The sequence below is a fragment of the Puntigrus tetrazona genome, chromosome 25 (assembly GCF_018831695.1).
Source record: "Puntigrus tetrazona isolate hp1 chromosome 25, ASM1883169v1, whole genome shotgun sequence".
NCBI lineage: Eukaryota > Metazoa > Chordata > Actinopteri > Cypriniformes > Cyprinidae > Puntigrus > Puntigrus tetrazona.
The window spans coordinates 16883888-16901740 of NC_056723.1; the positions used below are offsets into that span (position 1 = coordinate 16883888).

At 39.5% G+C, this 17853-nt stretch overlaps 2 protein-coding genes across 5 annotated transcripts; both read left to right on the forward strand.

Annotated features, from left to right (window-relative positions):
* Positions 1 to 764: 764 nt before the first annotated feature.
* Positions 765 to 6521, forward strand: sqor (sulfide quinone oxidoreductase). Of its 4 annotated transcripts, none has more exons than XM_043228566.1 (10): positions 765 to 1009; positions 2193 to 2416; positions 2624 to 2794; positions 3145 to 3198; positions 3567 to 3824; positions 4590 to 4799; positions 4877 to 5060; positions 5295 to 5362; positions 5746 to 5924; positions 6024 to 6521. In XM_043228566.1, the coding sequence occupies exons 2-10, from the start codon at positions 2201 to 2203 to the stop codon at positions 6079 to 6081; spliced, it is 1398 nt and encodes a 465-aa protein (XP_043084501.1). In that variant the 5' UTR covers positions 765 to 1009; positions 2193 to 2200; the 3' UTR covers positions 6082 to 6521. The 4 variants fall into 4 exon arrangements, with proteins under 4 accessions (XP_043084501.1, XP_043084499.1, XP_043084502.1 ...); XM_043228564.1 differs by having other exon boundaries at positions 766 to 1009; positions 2190 to 2416; XM_043228567.1 differs by having other exon boundaries at positions 768 to 1009; positions 2190 to 2416; positions 3567 to 3761.
* A 559-nt stretch (positions 6522 to 7080) lies between these two features.
* On the forward strand, positions 7081 to 17283 carry ctdspl2a (CTD (carboxy-terminal domain, RNA polymerase II, polypeptide A) small phosphatase like 2a). Its single transcript, XM_043228388.1, has 13 exons — positions 7081 to 7311; positions 9821 to 10029; positions 10110 to 10248; positions 10613 to 10759; positions 11955 to 12173; positions 12253 to 12340; positions 12423 to 12534; positions 13003 to 13089; positions 13184 to 13246; positions 13833 to 13912; positions 14094 to 14220; positions 14300 to 14395; positions 15168 to 17283. Exons 2-13 carry the CDS (start codon positions 9844 to 9846, stop codon positions 15231 to 15233), a joined length of 1410 nt encoding a protein of 469 aa, XP_043084323.1. The 5' UTR covers positions 7081 to 7311; positions 9821 to 9843; the 3' UTR covers positions 15234 to 17283.
* Positions 17284 to 17853: the final 570 nt, after the last annotated feature.

Here is a 17853-nt window from a genome sequence, read left to right on the forward strand (position 1 = left end):
GACAAGCGGCGAAGAAACATACTATACTAAATAATATTTCTCGATTATTAACATAATGATAAATATTTCCATTTAGACGTGTAATCCCCCAACACGAGTGTATTACCGGTAATTTGAGCCATGAACTAATTATTTTTATGTTAAATTATTGTAAATGATTTTTGTTAATTATTAACGAATAATTTAGATTTTAAGATTAAGAATACAGTACAAAAAGACAAAAATACTGAAGTTAAAGTGGTTATATTATAAAATGGTTATATTATATTCTATTACATTATATATGCTAAATGCTAAATTAAATGCAAATCTAAATAGGCTATAATATTATTTAATAATTATGAATATGTAAAATTGTTTAATATCACCGTTAATACAGTGCTTTTGTACATATAAGTTAAAAAATACTTGCTTTAATAAAAAAACTACAAATTTTTTTTTATGGCTGCATATAACATTTAGGCACACGTTAGGGGTATCGTTAAAAGCTGGAAAATTAACGCCAACGTAATTTCGCGTATTTAAATAAAATACCGCGCAGGAACGTGTTTCAGTACTTTTTTTGGTTTCGTGTAAAAATAGAAACCGCGTGGATTTGTTGCAGTTAAATAGCTATCTGAGGTCGAATTAATTAGCACGTTTAATTTGAAAATGCTTTGTTTGTTTGCGTCCAGCGCGCTGTGATAAGTGTCGTGGTTCGGCCAGCAATCGTTTGCTAATAAAGGAAATGGCGACGCCTTCTGGACGCTGACGGCGACGTCCACTTACGTGCGCTTGTGGCGTACGTGCGTTTAAAGTTCTTACGTAGCTTATGCGCTACCTTAAAACAACGCGCGCGGAGGGCTATAAAATCGTAATTAGCCGAAATAAAGTTTATGACAGACGGGTCCACGTTACTGTCGAGGAAGTGAAAGCGAGCAGAGCCGGGACGACGACACGCAGCTCGGCTGTTACTGTGACAGGCGGCGGAGAGAGTTACTGGTCTGTCACCGACATCGATTCGACTCCGGTAAGACGCGATTTCACTCCGGTTCAGCGTTTAACGTGCGCCAGAAACGACGGTTTGCTGTTATATCGCGCCGCTCTATGTGAAAACTGACCGCGCGTTTGTAGGCTAACGCATCAAAGTGTAAAAACATCAAAAGGTCAAACACATCACGTAGCCAGATGCATCATTTTCATGCGCTTTTGTTATTGTGGGGAGGTATATGCGCAACAAGGGGTGTTTATAATGTTAGCATTCTTTACAGCTGGCTAGACAGCATTTTAGCGCTTTTTGACCACTTGACATCCACGCGAAGTTGCAAGGTATCGTGACTCAGCTTTAGTTAACCGTCAGACGTGTTGTGTAAAAAAAAACATAGGAGGTACAGTATGCTTTTGACTTTCGTCGAACAGACGCGAGGAGACTCTCTCTCTCTCTCAACACACAGAGGACTTCTGAAAAGAGAAAGGCGAGTAGATGCATGCAAGCCGATTTCTGCTTTCATTCTTTACATTTTTTTAAGTACAAACTGCAATTTGTCCAGGCCGTGTTTCAAGTAGACTACGGTCATCGCAACCTTGCTGAGGTTTCAAGGCTTTCATCATTTAATATGTGTAGAGAGACGTGTTCGTGTGTGTATATGTGTATATTCAATGTGTATATTCAAAGTACTAATAAGTACCGTTCAGGGTTAGGTAAGGTACAAAGCAGCACCTTTTTCATTTTTGTACCTTAGAGTACCGCCCAGGGACAGATCTGTGGCTTTGTTTCTGACAGAATTCAGTCTCTTTTTCTTGCAAGTAAGTTCATATTTTTAAAAATTGCCACTCATAAACTATATACGAACTCAGAACCGTAAGATATTGACTCAGAATTTATATAAACGAGCCACTGTTGGTGGCATGGCATTAAATCGTAAATAAATGAATCGGAGTTGTGTGAAATAAATCGTAAGATATTAACTCGTAATTGCAAGATATACATTTTGAATCGCAAGATTAACTTGTAATATATGAACTTTATATAATTTATTTTCTGCATTGTCAGAAAAAAAAATCTGAAGTGTCAATTATCTCATTGATTCCATGGCACAATGTATTTATATGAACGTATGAACGATATCCATTCTGTTTTACGCACTGTGGTTGTCGCGATGATTATCTATAACTTGTTTACATATTTCCCTTCTCTGGTTTCCTTTCAGAAGCGCACGCCATGGCAGGCCAGCTACACCCGCAGCTGCTGCTGTCCAGACAGTGCTGCAGAGTCTTCTCCGTCGTCAGCTCGCACGTTCACACCAGCTCCGGGCTGGCCGCTAAGGACCACTACAGAGTCCTCGTTCTCGGGGGCGGCAGCGGTGGCGTGACGATGGCCGCGCGCATGAAAAGAAAGGTCGGCGCGCAAAACGTGGCCATCGTGGAGCCTAGTGAGGTACGTTAGTGCAGAGCGACTATAGCTGAACTTCCTCTTCAAGAGGTGGCTGTTGTGCCGCTATTGAGGCGCCACGTACGTGCTGGGATTCAGGTTCAACAAGTACCTGTTTAGGGTTCGCTTCATAGACATGCACCATTTTTTTTTTCACACTGTAGGATCAGCTCTAGATGTTCCACGTTACATGTAATGATCTTTTGACTCCAGATGCATTACTATCAGCCGATATGGACGCTGGTTGGCGCAGGGGCCAAAAGCGTGGCATCTTCTGGGCGGTCAACAGCGAGCGTGATTCCATCAGGGGTGACGTGGGTCAAGTCCAAAGTGGCCGAGTTTGATCCCGAGAACAACACTGTCCGCACAGACTCTGGGAAGAAGGTATTTAGGTTGACGGTCAGCAATTTGTGCGTCTCTGAGTGTCACGTGGTGTGAAAGAGCATTAGTTAAGAGAGGTGCCTTTCGAATAGAGAAGTCCTTTAAAATTGCTGGGAAATTTTGTGGCGCCGGGAATGTTGCGAAATATGATATTGCACATTGTATTGAATCACGAAGGCGTGTCGTTATAAAACAGCCGTGGCTGATACGGAGTGTGATACGTAGTATCACGAACATGTTGCAAAACTCGAAGGAATATTATATTAACATTGTTAAATTGCCCAATGATGGCTCGCTTTGATAAAACTTACCCCAGCTTTAGTATAACCGTTCACATTTTTCTTTTTTCTCAGATTTCCTACGATTATCTGATTGTAGCTCTTGGTCTCGAGCTGCATTATGAAAAGGTATGTTATGAACGTTATTAATAAACTACATTTTTTACCTTAACTGTATGCAGTGATTGCTTTGACTGGGAAAAGCGTTCTCGGCTCCTCTGGTTTTATTACAGACACAGCTTGGGCGTGATGTTATTGCCACGTCAGTCCAGAGGAAGTTTGCAATCTTAATGTAATGTTAATTACATTCATCGATTAGAATCGGAAACAAAGTTCAAGTTAACAGCAATTAAAACGTGTTCTGTGTTTGGATTTTAGGGACGTGTCTTGCTTGACACCGTATATGCAAAGACATATAAAAACCAAATATGAAATCAAAGTTAAAAGTGATCCTGAGGTTTCTTTCAATCTAACTGATTTCCTTCTGCTCACTACAGATCAAGGGCCTCCCTGAAGGGTTTGAACATCCCAAAATCGGTTCAAACTACTCTGTGAAAACAGTGGAAAAGACATGGAATGCCTTGAAGAACTTTAAGGGGGGCAACGCTTTGTTCACCTACCCAAACACCCCCATCAAATGTGGAGGCGCGCCTCAGAAAATCATGTACCTCTCTGATGCCTTCCTGAGAAAGGTTCATTCTCAATCAATGAGTTCCCAGACAATGGCTGCAATCGTTGTTTTCAGTGTAAAGCATGTAAATGTCAATTTATGTAAATAACATGTCGTTACTATATTTTATACAATTGTAACGCCAACAATTTTGGACATGTATCATGACAATACCATAGTTTGCGGACAGAAGTTGTTTTAGACAACATATCATGGTAAAACAATTTATTTTGCCCATTTACCATAGTAATGCCGTATTTTGTGGACAGAAGCAAAAATAATACCATGTTTTTTGGGCATGTGTCATGCTAACTCCATGTATTTTTGACATGTACTACGGTAATACCATATTTTTTCACATTACAAAGACTAGTACTATGTTTTTGGGCATATATCATGGAAACGCCATGTATTTTGGACATAAACATACTACTGTATTACCATATTTTTGGACATAGTAATACCATGTTTTTAGCCAGATGTTACGGTACATCTAATGTTACAGTACAATAATGTTACGGTACAATAAATTTTGGACATGTACTACGGTAATACCATATATTGGATATTAGAAAGTGTAATAATACATTATGCTAAAAAACAATATTACGGTGCTATATAATGTTAATACCATTCAATTTGGACATGTATAATGGTAATACTATGCTTTGTTGACGTGAACAAGGGTAATTGCACGTTTATTAAGTATATATATATCATGGTAAAACCTTGTTTTTGTTGGTAATACTATGATGTAGCCTGGAGTGCCATGTAAATACCACGGTAAATGAAAATGGTCATCATTCAGCACCAAAACATTAACATAATGGTTTTTCTTCTTCTTTTACAGACAGGAAAGAGGTCCAAAGCCAACATTATTTATAACACCTCCTTACCAGTGCTGTTTGGGGTCAAGAAATACTCCGATGCCCTGTGGGAGATCGTGAAGACGCGGGACCTCAACGTAAACCTCAGGCACAACCTCATCGAGGTCAGGGCCGACAAACAGGAAGCCGTTTTTGAGAATCTGGACAAACCTGGGGAGACGGAGGTTTACAAGGTAGCCGTTTTGCACTAATCTCCAGTTCAGCGAAGCAGTATCTCGAGTGTCTCACGTGTCCTTCACGTTGGCCGCAGTACGAGATGATCCACGTCACCCCTCCCATGGGACCGCCTGCTGTGCTGAAGGGCTCGTCGCTGGACGACGCGGGCGGCTGGCTGGATGTAAATAAGAACACCCTTCAGCACAAGACTTACGCCAATGTGTTTGGTATCGGAGACTGCACCAATCTCCCCACGTCCAAAACAGCAGCAGCAGTAGGTAAAGCACTGAAAGAACTTGTTTCTTTACACCCCGGATTTTCTCGGGGTTGTTTTCTGAGAACGAGATAACAAGCCCCTGCTCGTTAAACCTTTTGTACCTAATCATTACCACTCATCAGAGCTGCTTTAGTGATTTTCCACCATTAATCATTGGTTACTTGTCCATTCGCTGAGCGCGGTTAGAGCTCGTGTCGTTGAAATGAGAATAATCTGTGACTGTAATCTTCTATAGCTGCGCAGTCTGCAGTACTCGACCGAACTGTCAGCAGAATTCTGAAGAAACAGACGCCGGATAAGGCGGTAAGTATGTTTAAGGATAAACGTTAATGTGGTTTTCCATTGTTTCCTGCGTGTGCACCACTAGAGGGTGTAGTGTTAACAAAACAATTTCAGTTTTTGAAACGAAATAAACCAGTGGCGTTTTTTGGATATTTTAATAATTTTTCATGATGGAGATTGCATAACCAATTTGGTTCATTGTGAAAGACAATAAAGGCAATTGCTCATAGGGCACTCAGCATGCTGTACATTGAACAGTTTGGCATGTTTGGTACTGTGGTTGTCCTACACAAAGTATGCATATTTTGCATTAAAATGCACGTAAATAATACATTCATTACAGATATTTACCGTATTCAATATTGCATATATAATAATTAATAATTGTTTTGTGCATGATGCAGTATGATGGCTACACCTCCTGCCCACTGGTTACTAGCTACAACACGGTGATCTTGGCAGAATTTGATTATGACGGCCAGCCGCTGGAGACCTTCCCTGTGGACCAGAGCAAAGAGAGCAGGGTCATGTATCACATGAAAGCTGATCTCATGCCTCATTTGTATTGGAACGGGCTTCTCAAGTGAGTCCCGGTCACACGCTGATCGTAACTTGTCCTTCTGATTACAAGCCTGTTATTAATTGTTTCTCTTGCTATTTTTCTGTTCTTCCTCAAATTAAGGGGACTTTGGGGAGGCCCAGGACCATACCGGACCATCATGCATTTGGGAATGAAATAGAGCAAACGCTTATTTGGGAACAAAGCAAAATTGTATTCTTTCTCGTTATTAACAAGTTTCTCTTAGATGGTGCTTGATTTGCTTAAGAGAATAACCAGAGATGCCTGCTGTTAAAAATAGTTTTGTATAATTTCAGATTACACGACTATATGATATATGATAATTTGCTTTATTTTGTTCCACGTCCTTGTGATTAAAAAAAAAACACTTTTTTTTCTAAGTAACTTTTTCATATTAATCAGATCACAATTTGTTCATGAATATGAAAATAAAACAGACCTATAGATAGACAGACAGACAGATAGATAGATAGATAGAAATAAACAGACATAATATATGATCATTTGATTTATTTTTTTCCACGTCCTTGTGATTAAAAACCAAATCAAATCACAATATGTTTTCTAAATATGAAAATAAATAATAGGTTCTTTATGAAATTTGTATTTTGATTCTATATAGATACACAGATACACATACTGATAGACAATGGAAATGGAGGATCTGACATCGATAGATAGATAGATAGATAGATAGATAGATAGATAGATAGATAGATAGATAGATAGATAGATAGATAGATAGATAGACAGATAGATAGATAGATAGATAGATAGATGACAGACAGATAAACAGATGATAGAGATGACAGACAGATAGAGATAGATAGATAGATGGATGACAGACAGATAGATAAATAGACATACAGATAGATAAGACAGATAAATAGAAAGACATACAGATAGATAGAGACACAGACAGATAGACATACAGACTGAAAGACAAACAGACATACAAATAGAAAGATAGACATACATACAGACAGATAGACATGGATAGACGAGCAGATAGATGGATAGATAGACATGCAAATATTTATTTATTGTCATGTCCTTTATTCCTGAGACTTACCTACAAATTAAGATTGATTAAGTTAGCATGTAGATAAAAAGAACACACACACACACAAAAGCCCCTCGCTACAACACACCGCACTCCCCCTCAGAATCTGCGCGCGTGCGCAGTAGCGTACAGCGTTATCCGGGTACTTCGCTAGGATCCCTCTGAGAGGAGGCGGGAAATGGCGTCCCGAGCAGCTGTAGATCTCTCTGTCGTTCTGTGACTCGCGCTCGGCGGAGAAGCGACCGAGAGACGCGCGCGCGGGCCGCCCCAGGCGCTGCCGCCACATCAACAACCGCCTCTGCATCGCGTCGCTGTGACCCCTGGCATGTAAGTGTTTAAACGGAGCGTATTTTGATCGCGTACGCGCAAAAAAATAAATATTTAACCCTACGCCACGGTCGCAGTGCTTTGAAATCTCGCGTCTTCACGACTCGCCCCCTCCGTCTGTGAGAACATGTTCTTCGCGCGGACGGAGACGCCAGCGCTGTTGTCTCGTCGCGTTCAAACGAGCGTCGATTAAAAAGTAAAACGTCGTAGGATGAATAAAAGCGTCTGTTTGTCATTTTCCGGTGCGTGTTTACTGTATCTAAAAGCCTGTTCGCTGGAGCGCGGGTGTCGCGAGAGCCAACAAGTCATCTGTTAGCGTTAGCCGCGGACGTTAAAACGCCCTCGGACTCAAATATTCACATTAAAATAAGATGCGCTATTTAGACGAAAAAACTGACACGGGGAGCTCCTGGTCGGCGGGTCAGTTTTACGAGCAAACGCTGTCGGCGATTTTATTGTTTTCGTGTCAAAACCACTGAGCAGTTGGCTTGCTAACTTGAGCGCGACCATTTTTAGCTTAATAATGTAGCTCGGAGGCGCGGGCTGCTCGAACTGACAAGAAATACTGAAGTAGCTCGAGATTTAAGGAGCGCGTTGTGCTGGCCGGGGGATATAATGCGTTTTATAGCGCGGGGATGTGCTAGAAATGATCGGCGGGCTAATGGCACGCTACATTTGTTTAGATTGAACAAGCAAAGCGGGCTGTGAAGGAGCCATGATTCACCCCCGCCCACTTCAAACACATCCGAGGACTTTCACTAGTTTATTTCTACTGCTCATACCAGGGCGTTTATGAAAACGCAAAACATTTAAAACGAAAGCGTTTCTAGAACACACCATTGCGCTTTTTCATACTTGTTTTCTCCCAAACACGCTCACTGCAGTGTTTCTAAATATCAAAGTGCAGTGGTTTAATTGTTCACTGAAATAATTAAAAAATATTAACAGAATTTTTCAATTTCTATTTAGGTATAATACGTATTTACATATATAATTGTATTAATATAAATTAAATAGCATATTTAGTACATTTATATATATGTATTGTATATTATTGTCTTAAAGTATCTCTTGAGGTTTTAAGTCAGTAATTTAGATAATTTAAGTCACTAATTAGAAATTTTTATAAATTTAGTAATTTTTTTTTTTTTTTTTTTTTTTTTTACACTTTGTAGCTGGACTTGAAAGTGAACTCAAACTTTTTTAGTTATTTTAAAGCTGCAGTCTGTAATTTGTTCACAATTTACAAAATATGAATCTATTTTCCAAACCGCGATTTTGTCTTGTCCCGAATCACTGTTTACATTCAGACCGTTTAGGCTGGTTCGGAGTAGTCCAAAAGTTACGGACTGCAGCTTTAACTTAATAAATAAATAAAAAATTAAATGCAAAAAGACCTACTGTAAGTTACTTTTGTACTGTAAACATTTTATTTTACCGTACTAGTTACAATATTTATCTTAAGTTCTCAACATACAAATGTTCATAAAGTAAACCTAGCATGCATTGTGCCGCAAATGGTCACAAAACTTGCTCCGTTCCGGTTATCAACTCTAATCTGAGAGGGTTGTTAAACTCATCACATAAAGCACTCTCTCTCATGCACGTGCTGTTAGAAATCAATTTTGTTACTGTCGTGATTATAGCGACGTACTGGCGGCGCAGAAGCTCTTTCGTGGGATCTTGAATTCTCCGCTGTAAGAGGACCTCACGCATAGTACCGCGCAGTGATGGATCATAAGACTTCATTTATTATTTATAATATCACTGAGGAAAGCTTGGTAAACCCGATCACGTCATAGACACATCTGATGCACATGCGTCGCTTTCGTGACGTTGGTACCGCCGTTCGTTGTGTGTTCGGAGTTTCGTGACGCCTTTAAGTTTGCAGAAAATGCTAAATTGTAGTTTGCCGCATTTGCGCTGATGCTTTCTAGACACCGGATCGTGAGCCGTTCATGCGAACAAGTGCTTCGAAACGCGTAGCGCATTAGGCTGCATGATTATTCAATTCACACACGCTTTTATGAATAAGCAATATATACGTTCGTCCAGTACAATTTATCATTAACTTCCCGTCAACTGACGAACCCCTCTTTGGGAAACCTTGATATAGATGCGCACGCATACTTTTTTGTATAAATTCCAAGTCGTTAATCTCACAAATCCCATACGAAAGAGCGTCTGGATCAAGGTTTAACCCGTCATAGTCTTGATATAGTCCCCCTTTGATTGGGTGATGATTTCCCTGTCTCTTTTGGCACTCTCAAAAAAAGCCCGTAGGGTGCTGTGGAGACCTTTCTTGTCAATGGCAGCAGGGGGACAGATCCGATTGTTTTCCTGAGTTGCCATGACTGATCTCCACAATGGAATTTCCCTACAGCCATGTTGGCAGCTGAATATCTTGCATTCGGTGTTATTAATGCAGCGGCGCCGAAACGTACGCTAATACGCATGCCGCAGCTCCGCTCTTTTACTATTTACTGTTTTACTGTGTTTGTCTTCCCAGTCTTACATGTGACTTTTGGGACAATGAGGCTGAGAGTGCGTAAGGCATCTCAGCAGCGGAGCGCCACCCCGTCCGCCCGGACCGCCAAGACCAAGAGGAAGCACTCCGAGGTGGAACGCACTTTGTCCCCCGAAGACGGCAAGATGCAGAAGCGAGACACGGGCATTTTCTCCACCATCAAACGGTTCATCAGAGGCAATGCTGTCAAGGTCGGGACTTGAACTTGTGTTTTGAGGTGATTTCGCGGGGGCGAATGTGGTTTGGTTTCAGCTGTGTGTCTCAATGACAGGTGGATCAGTGCACTCCTGCTAAGAGAAGCCGTATAGACTGCGATTCGGACAGTAATCTGATCACATCCACTCCGACCGGAGGAAATCTGCCCAGCAGAGCAAACCCCAGAACCCGCAGGAAAGGCCCTGTCAATGGAGGTATGAGTGCTGACCCTCACAGGCTCGTGCTCCTTTAAGGGATCGTTCACACACAAAAGAAAGCGCTGTCATTTACTCACACTCGGGTTTACTTCCCTCAAAAACACAATGAAGAATGTTGGAAACCAAACACTTGTCTTCCATAGAATTTTTTTTATGGCTACCATCAACTGTTTGGTTACCAGCATTCTTCAAAATATCTTCTTTTGACAACTTGAGGGTTAGTTAAAGATGACAGAACTTTAATTTTTGGGTGAACTGTGACTTTAAGAGTTCTGTATGCGAGTTAAACTTAGTTGTGAGTAGTTAAGCTGACTGCTGGCGTTCTCTTGGTGTTGAATGTTTCTCATTTTCTTTTGCTCAGACACCATGACAGGTCAGAGTAAACCAGTGAAGCCCAACGGGAAGCTGGAGGTGCAGACGGAAACTCCCAGCAGTCCGCCCCGCACCACCCTCCTGGGAACCATCTTCTCTCCGGTTTTTAGCTTCTTCTCACCTGCCAACAAAAACGGTAAGGGACCGTGATCTCAATAGTCAGCTGATAAATGCATCTAAATGATAAGTCTATGTTAATGGGGCCAAATTCATAAACATTAGGAACAACATTTTGTTCTTATAAAACTTATTATGAATGTTCTGAAGACATTTAAGTTAAAATTATCAGCAAGTCTCTGCCAAGAATCGGCAAATAATTAGATGATACATTTTTTGGCTGTCATTTTTTCCTAAATAAAAAAAAAAAGGCATGTTCTGAAGAGCAGTTATCATCAATGGTTATCATTTCTAATGTGAAAAAGTCTTTATACTGTACAAGTGATCAGTGCACACTATTCAAATGGAAAATTTTAACTAAAAGCTAAGTATCATTTGGGGCATTGTTTTGGGCCACCAGTGCAGTCCTTTTTAAATCTATTTACTGCACTTCAGTTCAATGCTGGCTGATTTAACGTTGCTGTAAGAGATACTGTAAAAAAGCTTTACTTGATTTTTATTTATTGTTTTACTTTTTACAGTTCTGATCTGAATCCGATATGTCACTTATTGAAGGAACGTTTGGTTGTGAATAGTTACATATTGTCTTTTAAAGGGGATAGTTCACCCGAGAATTGCAGTTGTCATTAATTATTCATCCTCATGTTGTTCCAAACCCATAAGACCTTCATTCATCTTTGAAACACAAATGAAGATATTTTTGATCAAATCTGAGAGCTTTCTGAGCCTTGCATAGAAAGCAACAGCCCAGAAAGGTAGTGAAGACGGTTAAAATAGTCTGTGCGATATGGTCAGAGAGCGCAGAGATTTAATCAATAACCAAACATTTTACAAGTTTGCAATAACATAAGTTGGCAGATTTTTTTTGTGAACTATTCCTATTGAACTAGCACTCACATAGCCAAAAAGCAGATGAAGACCACATTGAAACGTCTAAACAGGCACGTAGGACTAGTCTTTTTCATCATAATATAGCAGAAGTAAAGCTATATGTAAAATATAGCTGAGCTAAAGCGACTCTTCACTGCCGCCTGAGACCCTCCGGTTCAGGTGCAGCCGTCAAATCTGTGGCACCTGCTGCAAACTGAAACCACTGAACCAAAACAGTGCGTTTACCAGCGAAAATGCCGCATTTTTTCTTCATTCTGAGCTCTTCCTGATTTCATCACACGGTTAAAACGACTCTCTCTCTCTCTCTCTCTCTTGTCCTCCAGCTACGGCGGGATCTGATTCCCCGGGGCAGGCGGTGGAAGCAGAGGAGATCGTCAAGCAGCTCGACATGGAGCAGCTCGAGGAAACCCCGACCAGCACTACCACAGACGGCCAAGACCTGACCTTTGACCCTGCACTAAACCCCAGACCGCTGCCTCACGCGGACACATCGGTAGAGGAAGGAGAGATCGTCACAGAGGCCGATATGCCGCCGCTAACCGGTGAGTATCTGGAAGCTTATTTACTTCAGCTCTACTGCTGCCGAAAGCCGAGCATCCTCACGCGCTCTCTCTTGATTAGCCGTAGGATCTAACAGCAGTTACCCAGATGTCCCGCCATCGCCTCCAGCAGAAGGGACTTACGAGGAGGACTGGGAAGTTTTTGACCCGTGAGCCCAATTTCAACACACTTGATCTAAATAACCTCTGTATAGCCACGTGCTTGTTCACTATCTTGCCTCTGTCTTGCAGTTACTTCTTTATCAAACACGTGCCACCCTTGACCGAAGAGCAGCTCACCCGTAAGCCTGCGCTTCCTCTGAAAACCAGGAGCACGCCCGAGTTCTCTCTCGTCCTGGATCTTGTGAGTTGCCATCTGTCATTGGCTACGCTCACACCTATTTTTATTTGCATTTTGGAATATCGCTTAAAAAAAAAAAAAAAACGCTGGATGGAGTGATGCGTATAAAATCTAAAAATGCTCATCAGTAGGATATATTTTTATCCAGTTAGAAGTATTTCCGTATAATAACTCTTGCGTGACTGCGTTCCCAAGATTTGTTTCGTCAGCTCACTCTGAGGCTCGAGCAGGCTAATTTTCCTATATCATAGATGAAAATGATTATATTCGGTTTGGTGCCTTTTCCCGTATCCTTACTGAGATTTAGTGCCACAGTTTACCAGGAAGTGACGTTTTGTTCTCTTTGACTTGGATGGAAACACTGTTTTATGCGATATTCCAGTGCTCCGCATGCGTTTAATTCCAATCTTTGTATGAAAACATAGCTATTGTGCTTGATGCAAGGATTAAGTTGCCGTTGTTTTGTTTCAGGACGAGACTTTGGTTCACTGCAGCCTCAATGAATTGGAGGACGCAGCCTTGACCTTCCCTGTGCTTTTCCAAGATGTCATTTACCAGGTGAACAAAACGCATTTAGATATTTCTATTTTTTTTTTTTTGGCCACTGGTTTGTATACAGCCCTGACAGTAATTTGTCGTCTTATTCCTGAAGGTGTACGTCCGGTTACGACCATTCTTTAGAGAATTCCTGGAGCGCATGTCTCAAATTTATGAGGTGAGTTAATTTTATCTATCTGTTTTTATTTATTATTTTTTTTTACTACTTCTGTTTGTTTGCTACCAATACGATGACACCATTAATGTAATAAACATTTAAAAAAATTGAGATTGTGAAGCATATAAAAATGTCCCATTATTTCATAAATGCAATAAAGACAAAAAAAATGTTTTTTTTGTCTAAGTGCTTTCATTATATTGTTTGGTATTTTACTGCATGTGCTGTTTGTTTGGGTTTCATTTGGGAGCGAGCAAAGTCTGACACACTTTTTTTCTTTGTTTTCTTTTTATTAACCAGGACTTTTTTTTTTTCCCCCTCATAACTACAAACCAACATTTAGCCAATCATCTGAGAGCTACCTCTCCCTCTCCCTCTATAAATATCAGTATAGAATTTATGCGCTGAAGTTAAACTGAAAAACACCCAATAATTATTTTTTGCATTTCCATCAGCTATATCGGGAAAATTGACGTGCTAAAAAATTTTTTTTGCAGTATGTCCTTGGATGGACAACCGATTTATGATGTGGTCTATGCTTTCACTTAAGACTGCCATTAATGCCGTCATCTTGAATTATTTGCAGATTATTCTCTTCACTGCTTCCAAGAAGGTGTATGCTGACAAGCTGCTGAACATCCTGGATCCTAAAAAACAGCTGGTTAGGTCAGTTCCCTCTCCAGTGAAAATAAATCTAAAAAGTGAATGGCATTAAATTGGAGCTGCGAGTTTCCTTTTCCGCCGATAGTGTGTAGGTGTGATGGGAACAGATGTGGGTCTCGATTCTCAGCTTGTGAAACGCTTAAGGTGTATATTCAGCTCAAATATCTTTTCTCTGGTATTTCAGGCACAGATTGTTTCGCGAGCACTGCGTATGCGTCCAAGGCAACTACATCAAAGACCTTAACATCCTCGGGAGAGATCTCTCCAAGACGGTGATCATAGACAACTCACCTCAGGCTTTTGCCTACCAGGTTTGTGAAGCCGCCTTGAGAAGTGGCCCGTGGTGAGTTATTAGTATGTAAAGCTCAGGATGTGCTTCTCTCATTGCAGCTTTCAAATGGGATCCCCATTGAGAGTTGGTTTGTGGACAAGAATGACAATGAGCTCCTAAAGCTGGTGCCGTTTTTGGAGAAGCTGGTAGAACTGGTACGTGTGTCTTGTTTTTTGTTTCTTGCTGCTTTTAAAGATGATGTGCGTTAATTGTTAAGCTATCGATTTTTAAATACTTTCTCCTGAAAAATACATGCCATTTACAAAAGTCAGGGATTGTTTTTTTATTTAATTCTTAGAAATGACAATAATAATGTATAAATTTATATAAAACATATATAAATTTTGTATAAATTTTTTTTAAATGATTCTAAACTGTTTTTAAGTCTATTGGAACTATTACTAAGAAACTATTAATTGTAATTTTATATGAATTTCCTTTTAGAAATGTTGTAACAATTTCTTAAACACTTAAAAAATTTCTTAAAAAAATGTTTTAAGTCAACAGTAAACATTTGAGAAATGCGCATTGTGTATTTAATGTCTTGAATTAAAGTGTCTTAGTATGAAGAGTATCTTCATAATGTGATTGTAATAAAAATTTACTTTTATATTTTAAATATTTACATATCCTTTTTTTAAATCACCTTTGCGAATACGTAAGTTAATATAATATGTTATAATATACTATTGTGAAGACTATATCTTCATTATGTGATTTTGTTTTAAATATGTACTATTATTAGTTAATAAGAGTTCTTTGCCATTTAATTCTTTGAAATAATACCAATAACTCAAACCACGTTCACAAGAACAAGCAACTAAAGGGCGTGTTGTGAACTCCATCTGTGGAAGTCGCATCCAAGGATACATTTACAACGCTTATGTTTTTGTTGACGTGGCATGTTTGTGTTTTTGTTTACTCCAGAACGAGGACGTTCGGCCACACATAAGAGAGAGATTTCGCCTGCATGACCTTCTACCCCCGGACTGAATGTCGCAGCGACACGAACATTTCTTGCCAACCTGACTGTTTTTGAGCAGTGGGGAATTTACACCACGGGAGAAGGAAAATTTGCCACAAACTCTTTGCCATAAGGATTTCAACTACAGACCTGCGTCCTTTTATGTGGGGAGGGGAGGGTTGGGGGTTCAGGGCTCTGGACTAATGTTTTCAAACGAAAGACTCGATGTATGCATACGTTTTCTATACACACGCGCACACACACACACACACACACACACACACACACACACACAAACATTTATGGAAGCGAAGGCGAGGCGGAGAAGATCACTTTTGATTGGTCGTCCATCTCGGCTCTGTGGTGGAGTTTATGCCTGATTCGGACTTTAAAGTAAAGCGCTGTGCAGAAGTGGACTTGCGTCACTCCTTTTGGTGCTCAAAGGGACCCTCTCTGCCCTTCCAGGCCTCTGGCTTTTACTTCGAGAATGACCGGTTGAATATAACTATATAAAACATGAATATATACATTCAACTATGTGTGTATATGTATATATAACATTTGTACATATATATTTTTTTTCCTGTCAAGTTTGTAAAACACGACTTGCCCTTTGGTTTTAATTCACGATGCATTCCTTTTTAGTTCGAGGTCTTTTTTTTTTTTTCATAGACGAGCCGGCTTTTTATTAATTTTTTTTTACTCTAGATTTTATGTATATTTAATGGCCCTATCCGTTACGCTCTAGCTTTTTTCTTCCTCGTAATCTGGTGAAATGTAACCCGAAATCCGGTCACGTCCCACGTGTGGAAAAACATGCTCATTTGTAAATTTCTGTGTAGTCTCTAGTTGTGGCTTTCAGTTACTGACCGCTTACTACCATTTATCCGCGTCGCTCCTAATTTGGGGATTTTAACTCTTCTGTTCTTAGTTTGTTTTTATATACAAGTATAGATGAAATGTAAAATACTGTATGTGCTTTTAAATTGCTTTTCTGTGGAGAAAAAAAAAAAAAATAATGCTTTGTCTCTTTCTGAAATGTCCGGTAATTGTAGCACCAGCACATGAACTAGCTTAAATCACTGCGTAGCTGCAATATTTCCTGTTTTTATTTTTTTTTTTTATTCCGCTTCTCCTGCGCTCCCGCTTTGGAAACTTTTAGGAATTATCATGTACAGCTCTACCTACCTCTGAAGGGTAGACCTTCCGTTTCATTCAGTGTTACCCCAATGTTTTTTATTTCCATGGACATTAATACATGATTTTAATGTACCAGAATTGTTCGAATTGGTTTTTCTTTGTCGTTTGGGATGAAAGCATCACATGTGGCCTTGATTTGTTCGTTTTATCTGGAAGGGATGAATGTTTTCGGGTTAGTACTATATGCTCTTCGTGTGCGAACGAGCGATTTTGGAAATTTTTTTGGCTATTGAATTGGTCCGTTTGTACCTCTGGCAGCTCTTGTCAATTTAGGTAACTATTTTTCTCAAAACGGCAGCTTTTGTTTTTGGAATTTGAATATGCTGTCAATCACTCTTATCTTTTAAAATGCAGTGGATGAAATGAGTATTTTGATTGGACGGTTGTGTGCTTGGTTGCAATGTATGTTTGTGAATGTCAAGGCCCTTGTTAAAAATAGCTGTAAATGCAATGAATGTATTTCAGTGTAGCTTTTTGCAGCACACATGAAGCAACAAGAAAACATACTCAAGATCTTTCCAGATTATGTATGATTTCATATGTATGTGTTTTTCTTTGAATGGTCATCTCTACATTAGTGTCCGTGAAATCCCTGATTGAGTCCTGGACTTTGGTTTTATGTAGCTTTGACTTAAACAACAGCGGCTAGTCACTGAAAACGGCATGCTGAAAAGTTCAAGACATTAAATGCGCTGTTTTTGCACATCAGAAACTTGCATTTGTACTATTAGCTGCTCTTGGGTCAAATACATTAAGACGGCAGCGTCAAAAAGTTCACAGAAGTGATTTCGTGTCCATTGAAAGCACATTAAATGTGTCTATTTTTAAGGTTTCAAATAAGTTTTTGGAGAATAAAATGTTGAAATTGTTACATTGTCATTCAGTGTAACACTATGTATAAATTCAAACAACATGCTTATTCTGACTTATTCTGTACATACTGAAATGTTTAAAAATAATGGAGCATATACATATGTATCTATATATATATATCTATCATTTTTTCTTACTGACAAATGGGCAAAACCTAAGGCAGTGGAAAAAAAAAAAAAACCCCAGCTAATTAGAATTTGGGGTGAAAGTCATTAGTCTTTCAATATGTCGCAAATTGATTTTTGTTGTAAATATGCTTTTTAATTTTTTAAATTGCAATTACATTAAAACTTTTTATTATTGGGAAGAACAACAGCATTTTGGTTCATATGCTTTGGGATGTAGTTTAGATACGATTATTAATTCATGCTTTTATTGGGAATTGAAAATCTACAAATGGGAATTGTCAGAAAACACCCTTCGGTATCAAAAAGTAATAACTTATTCTAATTTCAAGTAAAATTGTGTAGTGCTTTGGCCTAAAAAAAAATCACATCTTGCCTATTTAAATCATTATGAACGTAACAAAAACTACTTTTATTTCCCTATGTGCTAAAATGTATTTTATATGTTGTA